Source organism: Zalophus californianus, chromosome 6 (genome assembly GCF_009762305.2).
Source record: "Zalophus californianus isolate mZalCal1 chromosome 6, mZalCal1.pri.v2, whole genome shotgun sequence".
Taxonomy (NCBI): domain Eukaryota; kingdom Metazoa; phylum Chordata; class Mammalia; order Carnivora; family Otariidae; genus Zalophus; species Zalophus californianus.
In genome coordinates, this window is record NC_045600.1 from 39870543 (window position 1) to 39895613 (window position 25071).

At 44.8% G+C, this 25071-nt stretch overlaps 2 protein-coding genes across 4 annotated transcripts in view; one reads left to right on the forward strand and one right to left on the reverse strand.

The window, feature by feature from the left end:
- The window catches only part of RTN1 (reticulon 1), a 215647-nt gene that overhangs the window by 112636 nt on the left and 77940 nt on the right, over positions 1-25071 (forward strand). For all 3 annotated transcript variants that reach the window (XM_035727868.1, XM_035727871.1, XM_035727869.1), the window contains exons 2-3: positions 7867-8640; positions 15471-16223. In XM_035727868.1, the coding sequence (XP_035583761.1) occupies positions 7867-8640; positions 15471-16223 (1527 nt within the window). The remainder of the gene's footprint in view (positions 1-7866; positions 8641-15470; positions 16224-25071) is intronic.
- On the reverse strand, positions 21997-22209 carry LOC113923818 (60S ribosomal protein L38-like). The gene has a single exon (XM_035727872.1). The coding sequence runs from the start codon at positions 22207-22209 to the stop codon at positions 21997-21999; it is 213 nt and encodes a 70-aa protein (XP_035583765.1).

Genomic DNA, 25071 nt, shown 5'->3' on the forward strand with positions numbered 1-25071 from the left:
ATTAGGTTTGCACAGTAAGCAGTGAGGTGCCATCAATGCAAATATTCAAACTAAAGTTGGGAAATGGTCAATCTTAATCTTGTGGATGAGATCCTGGAATTAGATGACTTCAAAGAAGCCACCCCCCCCCCTTTTTTTAGTTTTGAGAGAGAGAGTGCACTCTCAAGGTGAGGAGGGGCAAAGGGAGAGGGAGAGAATCTTAAGCAGACTCCCCGCTGAGCGTGGAGCATGGAGCCCAAAAGTTGGTGGGGGTGGGGTGGGGTTTGATCTCATGACCCTGAGATTATGACCTGAGCTGAAATCAAGAGTCAGTCGCTTAACTGACTGAGCCACCCAGGTGCCCCTCAGAGAACCATTTTGATCCTTATTTATTTTTTTCTGATGATACCATGCCTGATCAGAAAGATAAATCAGGATATATTAAAGGTCCGGGCCCCGTATGGGACCTCCCTGCTCCAGTTATGATCCCCTCTAGCATCACTGCCATAAGCATCCAGGGGGGGCCTGAACTCCTATTTACAAACAATGGTTTCATGGTGAATGTTTGTGACACAGTAGGTTACTAAGCCTACACAATCATAGGAATGTCCTTCATTTTGGTGCTTCGCAATGGTTAAGTGTTCAGTAAGTTTTAAATTGGAGTAATACATGATTGATGGTAAAGCTCATTCTAAGAGCTCTTGAATGTGACTCAATCGGGTGGTAATATGGAGGTAGTCATCCAGTCAGTAATTACTGAGTGTGTACTATATGCAAAGCACTAGGAACTCAGGGATATGAAGTATAAGACATGGTTTTCCACAAGTATGCAGAAAAAGATAGCTGACAACAAAGGCAGAAAAGCCAATGAGCTCTAAATAAATGGTCATGGCCCTTGGAGTGGGGATGAGGAAGAAAGCACTGAGAGGTGGGGAAGTAGGGGGAGACTTCCTAGAGGAGATGAGACATCATCCATGACTTTAATTGGATTTGGGGAGGAGTAAAAGAGCCTTTCCTGAAGGGAAGGGTTGAGTAAAGGCTGTAGAAGCTGAAAATCTCATGTTTGTGGGCTTGATCAAGTGTGTTTCCTGAGCAGGCTCAGAAATAAAACCATCAAGGCAGACTGGGACCTCATTGAAGAGGATCCTGAATTCTAAGCGAATGGATGGGTAGAGAAACAGCCACCAGAGACTTTGGAATAGAGAAGTGACATATGAAAATAGTGTTTTAGGGAGAGTCATATGGTAGCCATGTGCAGGGTGGAACACAGAAGAGGTGAGCCTGGAAGCCAGACACTTAGGAACCTATCAGTCATTCAAGGGGAAGGTGGTTAGAGTCCAGCTGAAAAGGTAGCCATGGAATGGGAAGTAAGGGAGAAAGATCATGTAAAAGGAACTATGGGGATCAGCTAGATGATTCTACATGGGGGGGGGGGAGAGCAAACGAAACATTAATGTACACACAAATTTATAGTATACCTTTTTTTCTCCTACTATCCATGTATACATAGCATTGAAGTCAGGTGACCAAAACCAATTATTTTCCTCTTTGGAAATCAGAGAGCAATATTCTATCAACAAATGATAAATAGGATGGAATTGCTCTTTGTTTATGTCCCACAGGTAATTCTTTGCATGGCAGGGGTAGCTGAGAGCTTTCTCTGTATTGAAAGCATCAGGGTAGAATGCCTCTGAATTAGGTGGGTAGAACTGATAGTGTTGATGGTTGTGTAACTCTGTGAATATACAAAAACTGCTGGACTCCACACTTTACGAGGGAATTTTATGGTTTGTGAATATATTTCACATAATCAATAAAGCTGTTTAAAAAGGAAATGGGAAGTCTATGTAGGGTTTGAAGGACTTTTTCTTAAGATCTAAGTGAATTACAAATATTTACCTCCCCTCTCCTCCCAAAAATGATTGTCCCCCAAAGAAGGTCATAGAATCCCATTTTTACCTTTGGACAGCAGGCAAACTATATCCCACATTTCCAAGCTCCTCAGAATTTCTACTCCCATTCCATCTTGGTGCTCTGTGACTTTGTGCTTTCCAAGGCACTGCTGAGAACTGTCAGAGAAACTTAGACAGTGGTTTGTCTGCCAGGCCAGGTTTTTTCCTCTAACAGAATTTTCTGCTAAAGTGAAAATTCCACAAGCAGTTCAAGTCCTAGCTTTTCATATGGGCGCGGGGGTGGGGGGGGGGGGGGGGGGGGGGGGGGGGGGGCGGGGGGAGTCACCCACAAAAAAAACAAACCCTTGCTGAGTCATTTTTTATTAAACATTAATTTTGCAATCTCAACAGCTAAATCTATTATTCTGACAGGAAGCTTTAAATAAGGCAGGAAATTGGGGAAAGAAAGAGTAGTTACTCATATTCTTAAACCCCCAAACTTGCCACCAGCTTTGGCTTAGAGTCTTTTGCTGGAGAACACAGGCTCATTTTTCTTTCTTTTGCTTTCTTTTTTTTTTTTAACTTTATTAAATAATCACATAGATAAAATTATAAAGAATGGGTATACCTGGATTTTTCAACACCCATTTTTCATGTTAAATCACAGACCACTTAATTTGAGGAGAATGTTTTCTAGGTGACATAGAGGCTCCTGGAGCCTCCCTGGTATATTCATCCCTCATAAATGGCTCTGTTGTCTAATGTGTCACAGCCTCCATCCTGTGGGCCTGCTGATATCTCAGCACTCAGAAAAGATGAGTGGGAGTTTCAGGGAAAAAGCCTTACAGCCTAAACTCTGCAGGCTACAGCCATCCATCACACAGGCAGCCTAAGGGCAAGCAATTGTGGGGAAAATGAATGCAGATTCATTCCAGGTCACTGCTTCTGGCCTCTAATTCTTGAATTTTAATGTGTATCTCTCTCCCCACCCCCACTGACATTCCAGATTTTTTTTATTGTCCCCCCCTTTTAAAAATATATTTCTCAATTTAATGGGACTAATGTCCCCTATATCTGTAAATATGGGCTCTATTCAAACAATAATTGGTGTTTTCTGTTTTGTTTTGTTTTTAATCCCGGGAGGAAGGTAAACCAGATTTCTCTAATGGAGCATATCCACCTCTGTGCTGAGAAAACCTTTTGGTATAATCAGTCTTTCTTTCTGGCATTCTCTGTTTCCATTTCAAAGCAGTAAGGGGAGCTTTACTGAATTATAAGGCATCATCTTAAGCCCTATACCCCTTCTCTTCACCTCGAGGAGTCAGAATGAGCTCCATCCACAAGGGAGAAAGCTCATCCATGGACACGGAATACTTCTGTTCCTTTTCTGTCTATTGTCTTGGTAAGTTTCAACTTTTCACATTCAGGTCAGTCATCACCATGTCCATGGATCTATGTCCGTTCCATCCCTAGAAAGTACTTAAGAAGCAACCACCTGCTCGTGATGCTGTGCAGACAGCCATGGCCTTGCACTCCGGGGACTTTAACATCTAAGGCAGACCCCAGAGTGCAACATGTGTATGGTTTGGCTAGATTTAACTCCTTGCCTAAAAGACCCTGATTGCACCTCATTATGGATAAAGTACCAAACTAATAGACAGGTGGGAATGTGTTGGAAATGGCTAGTATCCTCTTTGGAAAATAGAGGTAATAATAAAATCCATAGCTCTCATTTATTGAGGGCGTGCTATGTGCCAGGCGAAGAACTAAGTGCCTTATGTCATTTAATCCTTGTAACAGCCCGATCCAAGAGGAGCCATTCCTGCCCCCATTTTCAAAATGAATAAACTGACGCACAGAGAGGTTTCCACAGTCTCCCAACTGATAGTGGTAGAACCAGAATTCAAAATTAAGTTGTAGGCCACCAATCCAAGGAGCTCAATTCTGGGAGGATGAGTCAGAGTTTAAGAACTAAAGGATCTGAGAAACTTTTTTCATATGGGAAACTTTAACATCTTGAAACTTTCTTTGGGGAATGTAAGACCATCTTCTGCAAGTCATCTTTACCATCTCATTCTTTAGTACTGCCAGAGAATTAAAGATATAAAATAAAACAAAACACCCACCCTTGATGAAATTACTGAATTTGTCTAGCTCATGATTAGTATTTCTGACCTGACATGGGTGGACACAAAAGCCTGATTATATCCACACATGTGCTCCAATGACAATAGTCTTGGCTTGTTTTCATTCTTCTTCCACTTAGCTTCTGGCTAGAAATAGAAGCCTGTGAATCCTTCAGTTTTTTATTGTAAGTACATTACAGAAAAATTCCTTGCAAATTGAAAATTTAAAGTTCAATCCCATTTTTAATGCATCCAGGTAACTGAATTTACTGTGCCCTCTGGTCCAGCTGTCTCCAGAGAGAGCATCCCTGGGTCCATACGTTAACTCTCAAGGTACACCTGCCTCCACACAAATCAGACTTCTAGATGACAGGGAAACAGCCAGAGAGAATGAGGAAGTCAGACGTTCCAAGTAATCCCTAGTTATATAAAGAAAGTAGTCATTTCTAGCCCGGACAAGGAAAGCACTTTTATTTGGTGGATTTGTATTTAACAATGTAACAATATTGGTTCCAACCTGGGGCAACTGGCTTTTGCTCCCCTGCCTCAGCTCTCACATCTGCCAGCTCTGCAGGAAGCCCTGACAAGAATTAATTGGCTTTCCTGAGCCTTGAGGCTCAGCTTGGCTTCTCTGTTCTAACAGTCCCACAGGACACATAATTTACTGTCTGGAAGGGCTTTTTGTTTTCACAAGTTCTATCTGATAAGCACTATATAATGTATACACATTTCAGTAAGTTAGAACTTAGAGAAACTTTGAGGGTATTTAAGGGTATTTGGCTCAGTTTAAAAAAATGGACTGATTACCCTGCCTCTAGTGAGCTCTACCTGTGGACTGAGCCCATACCATGAAAGAAGCTTTAAAATACTTCCAACCTGTTTTCTCACACAATCCTGTTATCTGTGTTTTATTCTAAACTTCAAAATACCTTCTTTTATTTGGCAAGTATTTGAGCACTCATTGTGTGCCAGGCCCTGTTCTAGGTGTTGGGCTGCCTTAGTGGACAAAATATTCAGATTCCTGCCCTCATAGAACATACCTCAACAATCAATAAATAGGTAATAAATAAATTGGTTAATTAAGTGGTATTGTAGAAGGAGAGACAGGAGTTATGGGAAAAAGAAAAGGTAGAGAGAAGGGTAGGAGAGCACGGGATTGCCAGAGAGTAGGGAGGGGAGGGCCGGTCGCACTTGGAGAGAGTGGTCGGGGTCATCTTACTTAAGAGGGTGACATTTGAGCAGACTTGGTGGTGAAGGAGTGAGGTGGGCAGGTATCTGGGGGAAGAGAGCTCCAGGGAAGGAAAACAGCAGGTGCCAAGGTGGAAGGGGCTAGAGGTGGTATGCTTTTCCATTCCCCATAGATGACCAGTGGGTTGAGTCACCAAGAAGAGAGCTAGGAGAAAACAAAAGCCAAGTTTATTTGTAATAAAACTGATTCAAAATTCCTTTTTTTTTTTGAAGCTCAAATATATATTTATTAGATATTACAATATCACAGGAGGCAAGTGCCATCACTGTGTCACCTTGTCACCTAGGCCTAACACAATCCAACATAGCTCCCAGCCCCTGTAGACGCACCAAACAGAGGTCACCTGCAGTCAGTGAGGTTGCAGTTGATTTGCATAATGTAAAAAAAAAAAATCTGCCCATCTGTAAAATCCTGCCCCCACCTGCACCTTTTTTTTTTAATTTTATTTTAGTAAGTTATGTTGGTCACCATACATTACATCATTAGTTTTTGATGTAGTGTTCCATGATTCTTTGTTTTCATTTAACACCCAGTGCTCCATGCAGTACGTGCCCTCCTTAATACCCATCACCAGGCTAACCCATCCCCCCACCCCCTCCCCTCTAACACCCTCAGTTTGTCTCTCAGAGTCCGTAGTCTCTCATGGTTCATCTCTCCCTCCAATCCCCCCCCTCATTTTTCCCTTCCTTCTCCTAATGTCCTCCAGCTATTCCTTATGTTCCACAAATAAGTGAAACCAGATGATAATTGACTTTCTCTGCTTGACTTATTTCACTTAGCATAATCTCCTCCAGTCCCATCCATGTTCATGCAAAAGCTGGGTATTCATCCTTTCTGATGGCTGAGTAATATTCCAGTGTATATATGGACCACATCTTCTTTATCCATTCATCTGTTGAAGGGCATCTCAGCTCTTTCCACAGTTTGGCTATTGTGGACATTGCTGCTATGAACACTGGGTGCATATGGCCCTTCTTTTCACTACATCTGTGTCTTTGGGGTAAATACCCAGTAGGGCAATTGCTGGGTCATAGGGTAGCTCTATTTTTAACTTTTTGAGGAACTTCCACACAGTTTTCCAAAGTGGCTGTACCAACTTGCATTCCCACCAACAGTGTACGAGGGTTCCCCTTTCTCCACAACCTCTCCAACATTTGTTGTTTCTTGCCTTGTCAATTTTTGCCATTCTAACTGATGTAAGGTGGTATCTCAGTGTGGTTTTGATTTGAATTTCCCTGATGGCTAATGATGATGAACATTTTTTCATATGTCTGTTAGCCATTTGTATGTCTTCTTTGGAGAAGTGTCAAAATTCCTTTGAAGAAAACTTCACAAACTGATTTAAGGAGGTGCAGAGGGTGTTAGGGCATGTTTACTGACTTTGAAACTTCTTGGGTTTGAATCCTGGCTGGGATTTCCTTGTCTGTAAAATGTGGCTAATGATAGCACCCATTTTCTAGGATTGCTTGATGACTAAATGAGTAAATACTAATTAAAAGCTTGGAATTATCTCTGATGCATGGCAAACACGCAGATATTAGCTATTAATATTATTATATTACTGCTACTACTTTTTTTTTTACTTTTATGGATTGATGCCCTGGAATACTCTTTGAGTGTGTCCTAAGGGCTTCGTGTGTGTTTGTGTGTGTGTATGTGTGTGATGGGTTGAGAGTGTGGGGCTTAGTTTATAAAAGAGTTTTGAGAATAAACAAGATAAAGCCTCAATAAATGTTAGTTTTTTTTCCCCTCTGGCAGCATTTTATAGCAAAGAAAAATTATAGAGGGCTGCCCTCTTCTGCTTGCTATTAGTGAATTTTGGGGCTGGTTTATGAGTAGAATAAAGGCCAAGAGAAAACATTGCATAGACTCAAACTTTAGAAACTTGTTTTGCCCTTAACACCACCAGTGGAACCAAGAAATTCCCAGTGGGTTATTTTGAATATCCCTGGAAGGTAGAAAATGGGCAGTGGGTGGGTGAATGAGGAGGAAAACAAAATGAGAAAACTGCAGAAATAGGGAAGCGCTTATTAAAGTGATACCACTTTGGTATGAGGCCACTGGAAAACTAGGAGTCCCGTTAGCTGAGGACCTTTAAAAAGAGAAGAGACAGCATCCGTCCAGGTGAAGCAGGTGTCCCTGACTGAAAGGGCCAGGCCAGAGGGTCTCTTGAACCCTTTCCCAGCTCTCTGAGTCTCCAAGAGCAGCCCCTCTCCCGACTCGGCTATCCCATTGTTGCATCTACAAACCTGAATTAGCCTACCTTTCCAGCTATATTTAAAGAGTCATTAATAGTTGAGATACAAAGAGGGCCTCTGCTGAAAAATACCAAGAAGGACCAAGTCACTGTATATTGAGATAGTAGATTTTGAAACATCAGCTTTCTATTCCTCTGGGATCTGTCCCCAACTACTCTGGGTGTGGCCGCTCATGTGGACCTGTGTGCTCTGCCACCAGGAAAACACAAGTGCCGCGGGCCTGGGAGGGAGACAAGGAAAACAAACATGAGTGTGCTCCGAGGGAACTCCCAGGGCTTCAGGGGAAAGGAAGCCATGTCTCCACAGGACAGGGAACCGAAGCCAGACGCCCACTCACTGTCTGCTGCTGTTTTGATTCATAGGTATGGCAGATGTCTCCAGTGCCATGGATCATACCTTTTCAACAGCATTGAAAGATGGGGAAGGATCGTGTTACACGTCTCTGATTTCCAACATCTGTTACCCACCTCGGGAGGATTCTACATATTTCACGGGAATTCTTCAGAAGGAAAATGGCCAGGTCACCACTTCCGATAGCCCTGAGGAGTTGAGTACCCCTGGGCCCTCCTTACCAGATGTGCCTGGGACGGAGCCTCGTGGCTTATTTAGTTCTGATTCGGGAATTGAGATGACTCCAGCAGAGTCCACTGAAGTGAACAAGATCTTAGCAGATCCCCTGGACCAGATGAAAGCAGAAGCCTATAAATACATTGACATAACCAGGCCGGAGGAGGTGAAATATCAGAAGCAATGTCACCCCACGTTGGAAGAGAAAGGCTTGGACTTTAAGAATAAGGACACTGATATCTCAACAAAATCTGAAGAGGCCGGTGAACCAGAGAAACCAGTTGCTGTGGAGGGAAAAATCCTCAAGGACCCTTTATTTGAAGAATCAACATTTGCACCCTACATAGATGATCTCTCTGAAGAACAGCACAGTGCTCCTCTGATCACTGCCCCTGTCAAAATCACGCTGACTGAAATTGAGCCTTCTGTTGAAACCGCGACCCAAGAGAAGACCCCCGAGAAGCAAGATATCTGTCTGAAACCAAGTCCTGACACAGTCCCCACGGTCACCGTCTCAGAGCCTGAAGATGACAGCCCGGAGTCTGTCACGCCCCCGTCTTCCGGGACAGGTAAGGGATCCGGTCAGTGTTCCCTGCCTTGGGAAAACTCAGGATATGGCAATCTGAATATTAAAGGAATGCCAATCTGTATTCAAAATATTTTACTATAGGGTCCCTTTAAGGCTCAGTTTAACCGGATTTAATTAATATACAACTTTTTCAGTCTTGTGCTCATGGTACTAAGGTTGAGATCTGGGATTTCCCCAGAAGTCCTATCAGCTTTGTCTTGTAAAGTGTTTCTTTCTTCGTTTGAGGGGAGAGGTAAGGATAACACACTGGAACAGGGAAATCCTCATGTGGCTCCACCATTCAGAGCAGAGAGGGAGGTGCTGTCTGCTTCTAGTTAGCTTCCCACGTGGACTTCCGGGTCTCTGGAGGCATCACAGAGAGAGCACTGTGCCTGTCCTTCCCAGACCAGCTGGGCCACCAGGAACAGGGCATTGCACATTCCTCGTCCCAGCTCCAAGTCTGTACAATGAAGGGGGGCCGGGGTGCACTTCAGAGTCTTTAGGGGGACATGGGCAGTGAGAGGAAACCTAAAAAAAAAAAAAGAGGATACTCTTCCTTTTCCTTCAACCTCAGCAGGGTCATTTTTTGTCTTTTTACTTTGTTGAAGTTCTGCATACAGTTTTATTTTTTAAACCTAGAGGTTCATTAGAATAAAAAAGTTCAGAATTCACTAAGCTCTGATCTCTGTCAACTTGAAAATTCTCTTACTGTGACCCAAGGCGGGGTGTTAAACTGTATATCCTCTCAAATTCAAAGGGTTCTCCTGTACCCAGGTGACAGGCCAGAATGGTAACAGGAGTGTCCCCACCCCACCTTGTACCACCCCATCCTGCGTGGCAAAAGTGAAACCTTTGCATGTCTACCTCTTTTCAATGTTCAGGAGGCATCAGGATGCAGAGGACCATGAGAGGTCCTTGGATCTTCCCCAGCGTCTAGTGGCTGGCATTCTTACCCTACTCAAAGGTGATTTACAAACCTTTCTGATTTACAAAAAAAAAAAAAAAAGATTTTCACTAGTCAGGTGCAAGAGCTTTTACTGAAGTCTTAAAACAGATCAAAAGCCTATTAGGAGTGCTTGCTCTAAATCCTGATAATGCAGTAAGTCCAGGTGTTAGGACTCAATGGAAGTGCTTCCTATCCTGTTTCCCTAAATATTTTAGCATCAATTCTTCCCCTTCTCCAACCTGATCTCAGACTCATTCAACTATAAAAACTCCAAGCATCATGAAGATCCACTGCACCGTGTCACTGATTTTCAAATTCATTCATTCGTTCAACAAACATGTTCTACATACATTCTTTTGGTCAGGCACTCTACCAGGCACTGGTGAGGCTGGAAATGAAAAAAACAAACAAACAAACAAAAACAGTTTCTGCCTTCCAGTGGAACAGATGACCAAGGAGATAGTCACACTCCAGTGTATTTGTGTTCTGAGAGAGGGAAACACAGAGTGCAGATGAGCACTGGGAGTCCAGCAGCTCCCAGGTGAATGGAGCAGGAGGAAATAACCAAGTGAAGAGGAGGGGGAGCCTTCCCGTCCGAGGAGGTCCAAGGACATGGAGGTATGAGGCCACAGTGAATTTCTATGTGAGGTAAATTGAGATTTGGGTAGTGACAACAAATAAGGAAACTGAGGCTCCAAATGGATTAGATGTGACTTGTCTCAGATTACAACATGAGGTAGCAACATATCTGAGTCTTGAAGCCTCCTTGTGGTCTTTGTGATAATGCATTGTAAAACCCTTCTGTTATTCAATGACATAAAGATACTGATGCTCTGAAGTTGTAAGCTATATTATCAGCTGTGTTTTCCCAAGCTATGGGGTTATCTGATGGTCATTTTTAGATAAACTTCAGGCAGTCTTCAGGAAGAGTGAAATGCCCTAGCACATACAGATCCATTTACATGGCACATGCCTCATGTAAAAAATACAGTTTGCAGACCTGATGAGAAAGACTTGCTATGATACAGGGCTTAGGAATTATTAACACATTTCCTTTTGTCTTTTCTCAGTAGTTATAGCCCATTAAGGTTTTGGAGCAGCTTCAAGATGAGAAAAAGACAGATCTGCCTGACATGATCTTGGAGTTTTATGACCTTGGGTTGTGCACTTAACAGCATTGGATTAGGGCAATGGTTTTTTCTGCAGTTGCTCCAAATAAACATTCTAAGCAAAGTTTATTCAAGAAAGAGAAAGTCCCCAGACCCAGTAAGTCCTTTGCTTCTGCAAAGTTCTCTCCCATGTTTAGCTCCTCTCTCTACACACGCCTCACATCATAACACCTGAGTCAAATGACAACAGATAAGAATAAAATTAACAGGAAAGACAGGAGGAATTAACTTGTCACTGAGGCCTTTCTCCTTGTTCTTTCTATCCTAAGAGGTTACCCTAGCTCCCTGCCCATCTTGTGAGCCCCTGGAACTCTCATGTGACACTCTGATAATAATAATAATGATTCTAATTATCTAATTCTAGTAATTCTAATTATGTGAATTAATGAATCAGGAGAAATTCTCATTTAGAACAATTTTAGCCACAGACCCTGAAGCTTAAGCAAGGAGTCTAATATATTTCCTTCAATTCCAGTAGATTATTCCATTTTGTAATTTTCTCCAAAGTACTGAACTATTTTCATCATGTTAAATAATATACTCTGAGATCCAGAGGCAAAAATTCTTACAGCTTACATACTGGAAGTTTCTCCTCAGCCAAGATCAGTCATGAATACAAGTAAAGCACCCTAGGAAGACATGCTCAGTGTCCTGAAACATGTCAGACCACTGGCACCATGTTGTTTCTGACACAACCCCTAGGACTATGTTATGGCAGTCATGGATGTTCTTCCAGGTGTTAGCCTCAGAGAAGACAGTAATTGAGAGGTCACTATTAAACCACTCCAGCTTCCCTTAGTAAGAAATAAGCAATAAGAAGTAAATCAATTTCATAGCGTCTGAAATTTCACAGTCTGATTCCTATAAGGAGTGATAGAGTGTTGGGTGTGAAGGGGTCAAGGATGGCCTCTCTGAGGAGGTGACATGTGATCTGAGATTTGAATGAGGAGAAGGAGCTCACAATTCAAAGGAAGGGGTAAAAAGGGGACCCCAGGTACAGAGGAAAGCAAGCGCACAGGCCTTAAGGCTGTGTTATTTGGGAACTGAAAGATGGTGCAAAGAAGTGTTAACTTTAAGAATAAATATTTTGCCAGCAAACATTGGTTTATTCAGGAATAGCAGAGCATTACAATTCAGGACATGCTATCTATGGTAAAACCATAGGCATGTCCAACAGAGGAGAGGAACATTGTTTTATGGATAAGACCAAGGAAGTTGGGAGGGGCTGTTTTGAATGAAAGTCCATTGGAGAAAAGCAAGAGTTCAGGCTGATGATCGTTCCTCATTGGCTGAGTTGCAGAGGGAATCAGCTTCTAGAAGATTCATATACCTCTTTTTCTTTTGGGGCCTGTAAGTGATCATTCCTTCCTGTGGATGATTCTTCTGTTGGGGTCTGTAATTGACAGTTCTTCCTGTAATTGGCATTGAGTGGTATAGTGCCCCCCTTCTAGCCTCCCAGCTCTACATTAGTGAGGTTTCCCTTTATTAATTTTTATAGGAGCAAAGGATAAGTATGGCATAGAACAGAGTTGCAGAGGTGGACAGGGCCCAGATTGTTCAGGGACTCACATGCTAGGATGAAGATTTTGGATTTTGTTCCAAATGCAATAGGAAACCACTGGAAGGTTTTAATCTGGGAATTGGCATTCATTCATTCATTCATTCATTCATTCATTCATCCATCCCTTCACTTAACAAGTGTGTGTTGACCATTTTCTCCATGCTAGGCATTGTCCCATCACCACTGCGGATACAGTGCTGAAACCTAGCAAGATTTCTGTCTGCATGGAGCTTGCATTCTTATTGGGAAGACTTACACACAAATAAATAAATGTATAATATCAGGTATTTATAATGGTAATGAAGAAAAATAAAGCAAGACACAGTGTAAGAGAGTGATGGGGGTGGTTGTGAGGGAAGGCTTCTCCCTGCTGAGGGCTCTGGGCTGAGACATGACTGGGGAGGTGGGGAGCAGAGACCTGAAGCAGCAAACCATGTAGACCATGTAGCTACCTGAGGAAGAGGGGCCAGGCTGAGGGGACAGCCAGTGCAGAGGCCCGGAGCCGGGAGTGCTGCAAAGTCAATGTGGCCGGAGTGGGGAGAAGGAAGGGAAGAGGGGCAGGATCAGATGTGTGTTTTCAAGTGATCCCTCTGGATGATGAGTGAAGAATGAGCCAGGAGCAAAGGGGAGACCAGAATGCCAGCATCATTCACAGCTGGGCAGTGGCCTCTGCAGCTTTGGCAAATTGGCCCATGTTCACCTTGCCTTTTATCCTTCTAAATTATGTTGTCTAATTATTGTCAGCAGCAAACACATTTCCCCAGGCAGGGCAGTTCTAACCTTCTCAGTTTTTATAATCTGTTCAAATATTTTTGCTGACTGTTTCTAGCTTTACTGTGTCAGTCATGCCACATAATGACCAATATCTTAGCCAGAGGCCCATACATTTTAAAACTGAGTGTACAGAAACCTATTTTGTTCTAGTTTTTTCCCCGATTCCTCTTAGCACTTTGTTCAACTTTTGGTTCCCGTTAAGAACGAAGGACAACATCTATTAATGTCTACTGAGAAGCTTTTAACTCATAATAAGGATGGATCCTTTTCAGGGTAGTATCTTCACCTGCCCAAGATGAAATACATCAGGCCCTTCCATCCCACATCCCCCAGCTATCTGAAGCCATCCTTTTTTTTTTTTTTAAAGATTTTATTTATTAGAGAGAGAATGAGAGATAGAGAGCACATGAGAGGGGGGAGGGTCAGAGGGAGAAGCAGACTCCCCGCCGAGCAGGGAGCCCGATGCGGGACTCGATCCCGGGACTCCAGGATCATGACCTGAGCCGAAGGCAGTCGCTTAACCAACTGAGCCACCCAGGCGCCCTGAAGCCATCCTTATTCTTGAGTAAATGAAGCAAGATCCTTGAGCCTTTTCTGAGTGCTCTATCTCAATGGTTTTCAACTGGAGGTAGGGTTGCCAAATAAAATACTAATATTTCATGGGACATACACTTAAAAAAATTCAGAGTTTAGCAGAGATTCAAATGTAACTGGATGTCCTCTATTTTTATTTACCAAGTCTGCCAGCCCTAACTACAGGTGACTATTAGAATTACCCTTGGAGGGGCACCTGGGTGGTCCAGTTGGTTAAGCATCTGCCTTCGGCTCAGGTCATGATCCCAGGGTCCTGGAATTGAGCCCCTTGACCAGCTCCCCGCTCCATGGGGCGCCTACTTCTCCCTCTCCCTCCGCCTGCTGCTTCCCCTGCTTGTGCGCGCTCGCTCTCTCTCAAATAAATAAATAAAATCATTAAAAAAAAATAAAATTGCAGATTCATCCCCACCTTCTCCCAGCCTTCCTGATCCCTTCACCCTACTCTACTTTTTTTCACAGCACTTAACATCTTACCTACTATATACTTCACTCATTTACTATATATATATAATTATGTATTGTGTTCTCCTCCCACTAGAATATAAGCAGAGATTTTGTTACATCTTTCATTCACTAAATATGTCCCAAATGCCTACAAGAGAGCCTAACACATAGTAGGTTCTCAATAAATAATAGATGAATGAATGCTGTATGGATAAAGGATAAAATCAGTTCTGCTTTATAAAGAATTAGACAAATCTGAAATGTTTTGTCCATTGGGGTTCTCCCACAATCCTAAGGTAACAGATTACCTAGCCATAGTCTGCTCCCCTCACCCCCCAAATCAGTGACCTCAAAGCTTCGGAGAAATGACAAGTATTTCTTGCTTATAAAAGGGCTGGAGACCAGTCTGGAATATTCTGAAATAAGGCCCTGCTGTAGGGCAAGGGAAAAACCAAGCTTCCAAAAACTGTCGTCATGGTGATCCCAGGTGGTCTCATCTAAGGGAGAGAGATACCAGCAAGACTGCTGATGAAGTTTTCCGGCCATCTGGATAAACATCAGGCAGAAGGCAGGCATTCACCCAGGGGGCTAGGGGTGACTCTTGGGTTTTGTTCTTCTCAAGAGGGGAAGAGAGGAAAATGAAGAAGCCCAGGGGCATTGTGCATTATGGTCATCTTCACAGCCTGCTCAGTAGAACTGGCAAAAATTTTCTCTTATATTGCTCTACTTTGTTACACTTTTCACTGAAAAAGAGTAAAGGTATTGATTCTTATGGGAAATGTAAAGCTCAGATATCAAATTGTATATAAGGATCCAGACTAAGCTTTCTTTGTCTTACTGAAGGAGGGAACATGAAAAGCAATGGGTAAGGAGTAATGGATGATTTTTCATTTTTGTTGATATTGGTGGGTCAAAATAGAAAGTTCTGTACATCAGATTACCTGATGAAATCTGTGAACCTGGAAAACTTCCCTGAGAGAATGAATCCGAAATTAAAACCATGACTTCTAGAATCTTTGCCACACTGAAATAGAAAAACCAACTGAGGGACTGTTGCTAAGAAAGTGCTTTGTCATTTTTTTAAGTAGCTAGATGAAGATAGATAGGTATGTAAAACACTGACTAATTGGGCCATAACAGTAATTAGCCTTTTCCTTCAGGTGGCCTGCCTTTTCAGCATAGCGCTGGAAACAGACTATTTTTGTGCTAATGAGATATGTGTTTCTCAAGCAACAAGAAAACATCTCCCCTAATGGAATTTTGTTTTATTTCTTCTCTCTGTGTCCATCTGTCTGTCCGTGTGTGTGCCTCTCTGGCTCTTTGTTCGCTTTGTGGGACGACAGAACCATCTGCTGCAGAATCCCAGGGGAAATGCAGCATCTCCGAGGATGAGCTGATCACTGCCATTAAAGAAGCAAAGGGGTTATCCTATGAAACAACGGAGAGCCCACGGCCGGCGGGCCAGGTGGCCAATAGGCCCGAGGCCAAGGCCAGGTCCGGGCTGCCGACCATCCCCAGCCCCCTGGACCACGAGGCCAGCAGCGCGGAGTCGGGCGACTCAGAGATCGAGCTGGTGTCCGAGGACCCGCTGGCCGCTGAGGACGCGCTGCCCTCGGGCTACGTGACCTTCGGCCACGTGGGCGGCCCGCCGCCGTCACCGGCCTCGCCGTCCATCCAGTACAGCATCCTGAGGGAGGAGCGCGAGGCCGAGCTGGACAGCGAGCTCATCATCGAGTCGTGCGACGCGTCCTCCGCCTCGGAGGAGAGCCCCAAGCGGGAGCAGGACTCGCCCCCGATGAAGCCAGGCGCCCTGGACGCCATCCGGGAGGAGCCGGGCGCCCGGGCTGAGGAGGGCGCAGCCAGCCGCCAGGGCCTGGCCGACCCCGGCCCCTTCCTCAAGTTCCCCGCGGCCGCCCCCCACACCGGCCCCGAGCTGCCCTCAGGGGACGGAGCCCCGGCGTCGCCCGAGGGGCCCACTGCTCAGGGGACACCTGCCGAAGCCGCGAGTTCCAGCCGAAGCCCGGCGGCCACGCACAGCCCCGAGCCGCGTGGTGCTGGCGTCGCCCCTCCTCTGCTGTTCCTCAGTAAGCAACAAGGTAAAGTGACAGCTTTCTTCACTGCAGCAGCTTGTCTGCTGAGTGCTCCCAGGGCACTCTGAAGTGTTCCGCAGAGGGGCGGTTCAGGCCCGGCCCTGTTGCCCGGTCCCAGCTGTTGGCAGAGAACAACCAGGGGAGGATGGTGAGATGCAGATTCGCAGCCGGGACTTCGGTGGCAGTCTCGTGCTCCACGTGGCAGCGCTGGGCCGGCTGAAGCCCCGCGTCCCCAGTAAAGAGCATGTGTGTGTACACGCGGAGATCTCCTGGCTGGAGTGAATGGGTCCTTCCTTTCGTCCCCGGGTTGGATTTCCTCGCCTGGGAAGGGATGGTTGCTCATTTCCGTCTTCCCACCTCTCAGTGATGGCGAGTGGCTCCATCCCTGTAGGGGCTGGAACCCACCGTAGTCAGCGCATCCATTTCACAAGCCAAACCGGGTCTTACCTGGGCCACATGGATCTTAGCACCTTCCTTTCTCTTACCCAAGGAACAGGGGATTTGGACCTTGATAACTCCAAATTTTTTTTGTGTCCTGGCCGGTCAGGAAAGACAGGGACCAAAGTTAATTCCAGAATTTTTCTTGTTCTTCAGCAAGACCTAAGTTAATTTTTAAAGTCAAGCATAATTTAAGAATGATTTTAATTTGGCCATTCTACTTTTCCTACGAGAAGTCTTGAGTTGAAGTCTTCAAACGCAGGAGTAAAGGAAGGTGTTATTTTATCTTACACATTGTATGTGAAGAATGTGTAGCATTCTTCTTTCCAGATCATCTACCACACCTGACTGCAACTGGGTTACAGACTTCAGGAAAGGAAGCAAAGAGTCAGTGAATAAATTAGGCCCTGTGCAGTCTAGTTCATGGGCTACATTGGGTGAAGGGAGGGAAGGTCTCTTCAGCTCCTGGGTGGAGAACACTCAGGTAGAACTTCAAAACACCAAAGCAAAACTTTATTCAAAGTCCCCTCCCACTGATCTCTTCTGCTTTTGCTTCTTTCAAAGTATTTTGCCTTTGCGGGATAAGTGATTTCAAGGATATACCCTTCTTCCTGTGTATATGCTAATAACGTCAGTGATACTGATAGCAATTAAAGTGTTTCATATAAAAATAGAGGGCAGATCTTTCCCATTGTAGATTAGAAGCCAGCTTCTAAATTCTTTAACACATTGGAACAGGGGAACCGAGAGGGATGTGATAAAAAGATAACCCTGCTGTGTGGTTGCTTGGTGGCTTAGACACGTGGCGTCATGTAGCGTCCCGTAGAATTGACTCTTGATTTCCCAAATAACTCTTCCCTGAGAGTTTAAAGTGTATTTAGTGCGTGCAATAGTGAGGATATTTGATGACAGATTTAGCAGTGGGAAGGTGTGTTTGTTAGGTGAAGATTAAAACCAATTTTGGATTCTTTTGCTTCCACTCTGACTGTGATAGGGAAGGACCTGCAAGTTGCAGGGAGCCCCGGGAAATGGCGTGAGCATGAACAATCTTCCATCCCTTTTGGTCCTGAAGCAGTGGAGCTTGTGTCTTGCTGAGTACAAGTTCACATCACCGTACTTGAATGGACATGTTTCCATCTTATCCCCCAAATAATGTCCCTGAAAGAGTCACCATGTGTGCAGTGCTGTTCAAATATGTTTATTCTCAGAAGCAAATACATCGGAAGGCTAATAAGGAGAAAATTGTGCAGGCCCATTTCTCTCCCTAGTAAATCTGAGAGACAAGTGCGGCAGCTGGGACTGAAAAGAGTGACCAGACGTCTGACGAAGGGCGACGGCGAAGGAAAACCACAGCTGCGAATGCAAAGGCTCCCGAGCATCCTTTCCGGCCAATCCCGGTGCCGTTCTCCTCTCTGTATGAGTTGTCCCATATGGCTTGGACCCTCTGCTGCCAAGTTTAGGCATGAGAGAGTAGAGAGTGGCAGTCTTTTCACACGAGTCAGGCCTGCCAAGGTGAATAACCTCTGCTCTCTGCCCTGAGGGGTCCTTTGAATTCCAGCCTCCCGCCAGAACTGACTGCTCAGCTGCATTCTCTGTAGAGAGAGTCTGAAAGGCTGTGCTGGGGCAGCCAAGCACCAGAGGTCTTGGGAGGATGACTCAGTGCTGCCAGCATATTGTTGGAGCTCCGATGTTCCTGCTGGTCTCACCTGCTCCATCTCAGCAGGTGGGAGGATCGGTGCCGCACAGCCTCCCCCAGGCTGTTCTTAATCACTGTCAGTGGACGGTAGGATCGTGCTCCGGTCACGCAGGGCTCTGTCGGCAGTGGGGGCAGGTCAGCTTCTGTGGTCGCCTGCTCTTGCCCACTGAAGCCTCTGGCAGTATAAATGCATTCAAGTTCAAGTATTCACAGTATGCTTATTGTCTCTGGCTTTGGAGCTGTGCGGCTGTTGCTGAGCTAAGTTGCAGAAAGGTCCAGAAATATTTAGAATAAGGTCTGGCAAATATCTGATGGCATCAGAGTATGGGCTGTCAAGGAGCTCCAGGGTTTCCTGGGACACATGGCCTCCTAAGGTCTATTTTTGGAGCTTTTTCGCTTTTCACAGGCTTCTGGTGCTGTTGCACTGGAGACAAAATGCAGTTTGTCATTTTCCAGTTTCCCTCCTATGTGTACTCCTGAACTCTCGCTACTCTGTCATTCTGCTCCCCCACACCCTCCAGGAAGGCCTGTTAGGAGCATCAGACCCTGAGAACATAGAGAAGTTCTCAGTGCTGCAAGGTTAGCCCTGACTGTCAGGGACATCCGAGTGAAAAGCCAAGCGAGAGAATCTCAATAAAACACTGACACCCAGTGTGACTCATCAGGATGGCTGTGTGGAATTCACCAAACCTGTTTAATTGCAGAATTTTTTTTATTGGTGTGTTCCTCAGGGTTCCTCTTCTAGGGAACACTTTTTGGGAAATAGTGGTCTCTTAGGCTCACATCCACTCCCTGCATTCTGATTTCTTTACCTTGCAACTCAAAAGTACGGTGCTTGGACCAGCCACGTGGGTCATATGTGGGAGCGCATTAGAAATCTCACTCCATCCCGGACCTATGGAGTCAGAATCTGCATTCTAACAAGATCCCCTAGTGATTCCTGTATCTGGCAAAGCCTGAGAAGCAGTGTTTTAGACTATGGCAGCCAGCTTTCACATTCCTACCTATGACCATCCTGATAAAGGTCACGGCCTCTTTTGAGTCTCATCTTTCTTCTTTTTTTTCTTAAGATTTTATTTATTTGTTTGACAGAGAGAGACACAGTGAGAGAGGGAATACAAGCAGCGGGAGAGGGAGAGGGAGAAGCAGGCTCCCTGAGGAGCAGGGAGCCTGATGTGGGGCTCGATCCCAGGACCCTGGGATCATGACCCAAGCCGAAGGCAGACGCCCAACGACTGAGCCACCCAGGCGCCCCTCAAGTCTCATCCTTCTCATCCCCTCTGGTAATTTAAGATCATAGTGCTCGCCAGTCCTTAAAACATTAGTGAGAAACTAGTGTACGTTCATAGTAATAAATATAAACTGAACGAAATGGTGCCAAATAAAAGTTACATTTCCCCTACTCTGCCCTCCTGATCTAATTCTCAGAGATATTCACAGGCTTTTGTTGTGGTTTTGTTGTTCTGATGCCTTTCAGAAATTTTCTTCAAGTATTCAGGCATATATAAGTTGTAACCACACAAGTGATATCACACTGGACACACTGCTTTGTAACTTGCTTCCTGTGACAGTAAAATCAGGGACAATACCCACTCACATGAACACTGTTCTCTTCTTAGAACTTTTTCCTCCTTTATCTCCCTGGTGTTTCCCCTTCCTGCTCCAGCCCTTACACTCTGACCTCTTTCCTCATCTAATTTTTGCTACCTTTCTTCCAGTTCCTCTGCCTCTGAGTTCTGTCTCTGTCTTTCTTTGTCCCTCATTTCCTTGCTGTCACCCACACAGGTTTTCAGCCACTGCCTTATGGGTAGCACATCCCAGATCTCTGGCTTTGGAGAATTCTTCTCCTGAGCTACAAGCCCATTTCCCCACTGTTGACTGGACATCCTGTAGACCCTCCAAATGCAATCTGTTGATGTTATTTGTCAAAATCTGCTCCTTTCCTTCCTTTGTGCCCTTCCTGAGCTAATGACGGGGTATCATTTGAGCCTCACTTTGGTTTAAACATTCAAATAAGTTCTGAATCTAAATAAAAACTCACTAGCCTGAAACACGGTTAAAAGTACAACATGAATGTAAACACTTAGTGGAAGTCTTGTGGCAATGTTTGGTTATAAAATTATCATCTAAATGATCCAGAGTGGTTTTCTTTTTAAGATTTTTTTTTTTTTTATTTGAGAAAGAGAGAACACAGGCACGGTTGGGGGGTGGGCAGAGGGAGAGGGAGAAGTAGAGCATCAGACTCTGAGAACATAGAGAAGTTCTCAGTGCTGCAAGGTTAGCTGCAAGGTTAGCCCTGACTGTCAGGGACATCCGAGTGAAAAGCCAAGCGAGAGAATCTCAATAAAACACTGAGCAGGGAGCCCCATCTGGGACTCAATCCCAGGACCCCGGGATCATGACCTGAGCCGAAGGCAGACACTTAACCAACTGCGCCACCTAGGTGCCCCCAGAATGTTCTTAACATTTGAAAGATTATTAAAATAAAAATACAAAATGTGAAAATTCTCTTTGTGGCCCTCTCAAGCACGCATCCAGTGACACCAGTCTGAGGAATGTTGGTTCAAGCCAGTGGTCCCCAAAGTATTGCCCGAGCACCAGGTTCCTCAGAACCTCCTGGAGTACTGATGAAAAATGCAGGTCCCCACTCTGCTCCTGCGCCAGGACTGCAGAATCAGAATGCATCAGGGCACAAACCTGTGCTTTCAATAAGCATGCTGAAGAGAATTTGGGTTGTAAGCAGATGAGCTGGCAGCCCAGACCTGTAGTAAAAAACCACCTTGGTGAGCATGCCTGAGGCATATGTTGTTTTTTAATTGGAGAGACTGAGGGGGCATTTAGCTGTTTCCATCCCTTCCTGTGCCCTGGGAAGCAGGCCTCTGTACCTTCCCTTTGTGATCACCGGCTGCAGCAGCCTGAGCTTGCCAAGCTCAGCCCCTCGTGGCAGGGAAAAGCTGATCTCCTCCTTGGGGGCATGATTTGCTGGAAGGCTACCAGATGGAGGTCATCTAAACAGACCTAACATTTATGGTGTTTATTATTGCTTCTCATTATTATGCCAGATATCGCTCCTGTCCTAAAATATTTGAAGGAACCAAAATAAGTGTGACCCATTTACTTTCCTTACTATAATTCTAAAAACAAGTCATCCGCTTCTAGTCCTATGTTTATTTGTTTCACGAGACCAAATTCATAAATCAGTCTGTAAAGATTCTTGGAAAGTCTCTATCTTTCACAGCGCAGATCTCAGAACCAGCCTGAGGACTTAGGCCCCTTCCCTTGTAGCTGCCGCCCCCGAGCCAGTTTTCAACAAGATGGACCAGTAACTGCTGGATAAAGCTCGGCTTCTCTGAGGACGTATGCAATGTACTACTTAGATGGAGACACTGAGCCTTCCATCTTATACTATTCAAAACAGTTAAGCTGCTTTTGTGAGACTTTGCCCATCTGTAGAAGGCGCTGTCCCGGCCTAGGCATTCCAAGTGAGGCTGCTGGGAAGCAGCTCACCTCTCTGGCTTTTCCTTCTGAAGTAGTCACAAGGTTAGCATTGTCCCAGATTGCTCATTGACCTATGTGTTTTTTTGTTTGTTTGTTTGTTTGTTTAATTTTTAAAACTTTAATACAGTTCAGATCAGTGGGCCGGGTTCACTTCAGCTCCGTCACTGCCGAACCTGGGAGCAGGGACTGCTTCAGTTTCTCTACCTTCTCCTTGTCCGTGATGACCAAGGTGTAAAGGTATCTGCTGCACCGACCTTTAAAGTTCACATTATCCTTATTTTTCTTGATCTTGACGGATTTGGCGTCCTTTCGCCTGGCTGCGAGCAAAAAGTCCTTGATTTCCTCGATTTTGCGAGGCATGGCTATGGGGGCGCGCAGGGGAGCGCGCAGCCGGCACAGCAAGCAGCAAGAAAGAAGGACAGAAAAGTGACCTATGTTTTTTAAATGGCGACTTTAAAACACGGGGGAGGTTTTCTTCTCAGGCTTGGATAGAATTGCTCTAAATCTGGGTGGCCCCAGAGCTTATTATTTCTAGGGACAGATATTCTTGATATTTCAACAGGGTGTGTGTATAGCTCTGAAGTGGTTATTATACCTCTGTAATATTTCAAGGTCATTTTTTGGGACATGGTAAACCCCAACTCCCTAGTAAATTTTGCCTGGGCACAGAATGGGGCATAAATGAGCTCCTAAGATGGATTCAATTCAACCTTGAACTTGCCTGTAGAGATAGAGTTCACAGATGGCAAACATCATGGTGCCTCTAAGAAATAATGACACTCATAGATGGTGATCCTGATTCACTATCTAGCCCCTTTACCCCTCACATAAATCATCCTTTTTTGCTGATATAATCATGCAGCTTGGAGGATATAATTCACATACTTCTAATTCTCAGAGCCAAGACTGACTCCAGATGATTCTCGATCCCTTTTAAATGCTAACTTCACCTTCCACTAAAGTCTGGGTGAGATACTCACAGATACAGTCTCCGTACTTCTGGATTCTATCTTTGCAATCCCACAGAACACTCTAATACAGAATGAAATAAATTTTACCTAATGTTATGCCAGCCTGGCAAGAGCAAGACCTTACCGATTCATTCATCCTTCTTTTGACTCAACCAGTAAGGTATACTACATGCCTGATGCTATTAGTATAATGGTGACCAAGACTGACATGAATCCACCCCTCATGGGGCTTACTTTGGTGGAGATGGGGAGGTTTCAGTTAAAAAGGAAATCAGTAGAGTGATGTGTGAGAGTGAGAGAGTACCTGGTGGTAGGGTGGTAGTCACTCTTAGGTAGAAAGGTCAGAGAAGGAGGAAAGTGTGTGGCCAACTATGGCAAGAGATGATTAAAGAAAATTCCAAACAATAGAAAATACAAAGGCCAGAGGGAGGAAAGTTCTGGAGTCATTCTAGAAACTGAAAAAAAAAAAGAAAAGGTCTTCATAGCTGGAGTGTGGTAGGCCAAGGTGACAGTGGCAAGAAATGGGATTGGAAGGTTGGCAGTGCCCTTTCATACCCAGCCCAGGGTGCAGAGTTTGGTCATTATACCAACCATTGTGAGAAGCCACCAAAAGAGTTTTAAACTAGGAAGTAACATGACCTGCTCTCCATTTTTTTAAGGTCACATTGGCTGCTGTCCGGGAGGGGGTTGGAGGAGGACAAGTGCGGAAGCAGGAAGACTGATGAGGAAGCCATGGCTGTAGTGCGGGTATGGGATGACAGTGACCGGGACAGGGTGGTAGCCATGCGCTTGGAGAGGAATGGATGGAGCTTTGCAGACTGACTTCACAGGACTCACTGAGGCATTGGATGGGTGGTTGGGGTGACTTGATTCCCAACATCTCTCAAGTTATCTTTTAGTTTTCAGTCACCATAATGATTACAAGTAGATGCAAAAACATTTACAATGGGAAAAAATAACCCTAAACTTAGTCCTGTTTCATGAGTCATTTAACCCTTTTTTGTGTCTACTGTAAGAAAACCATCCATTTGAGGGACGCCTGGGTGGCTCAGTTGTTAAGCGTCTGCCTTCGGCTCAGGTCATGGTCCCTGGGATTGAGCCCCACATCGGGCTCCCTGCTCAGTGGGAAGCCTGCTTCTCCCTCTCCCCCTGCATGTGCTCTCTCTCTGTCTCTGACAAATAAATAAAATCTTAAAAAAAAAAAAGAAAACCATCCATTTGAGTGATGACAGCACTGAAATACTCTCTCACAGTTTGACCTCTGTATCTAGTATGTTTCCATGGCCAAGCTGCTGGGGGTCTAATGATCATCAGTGTGTTTAGATGACCGTGATGTTTGGGTGGCTGAGACTGGAGCTGGAATGAGGGTCAAATATGGTAGCTGTGAAGGTTAAATAAGGCATGTAGTAAGGGGGGGGGAGCAGGGATTGTGGACAAGCAAGTCGCTTATGTAAATAGAATTAGGTGCAAGTTTGGCTAGGGCTAGGAACTTATAAAAAAAAAACCTCAGAAAGCCTGAAGTACAGTCCCAAATATGGATAAAAATTATATTAACAGGCAAAGAAAAGATAGCAGCCTGCCAGAGAGCAGAGGTTAAAGTCAGAGAAAAAGGTGGCTTTAAGGCAAACACTCAAATTGGGGTCTGAAGTAGGGACAAGCACACCACTGGGTTTGGTTCCTTCATCTCAAGGCTACAGCTGACCATGGTCTATCTGTGATTGCTCGGGGCTTTCAGAGTCAACACTACTTCTGTCTTGCTCCTTCTAGGTTTGAAATGACCTAGGCCTGAGGCAGTAGTCCTCTTCTGCCAGGTGAAGTATTGATCCAGGAATTGTCTGTTCTTGTGGAGATTTGGGTCAGTTGGTAGGGAGAGAGGATGAGGTGCTCAGTGAAACTGTTGGGTTTTTCTCGACAGTGTTCCTCAAAGAGTTGTTGTTGGACCATTTGTATCAGAAGCTGTTTGTTAGAATACAAATTTCTAGGTTCACCCCACAATCTCCTAGGGAGGGGCTGAGGAATCTGCTTCATTAAGTAGGTCCCAGGGAACCCTAGGCACACCAGAATTTGAGAATTATTGTTTGAGGGCCTGTGTTGAGGCTGAATTTTCAGAATACTCAGAGTAATCTTTGGCAGTTTTTTCCTGTAGTGCCCAACTTCTCCTCCCCTCCCCTCCCCACCCCTCCCCACCCTTCTCCTCTCCTCCTCTCTCCCCCCCCCCTTTCTTTTCTTTTCTTTTTTTTTTCTTTTCTTT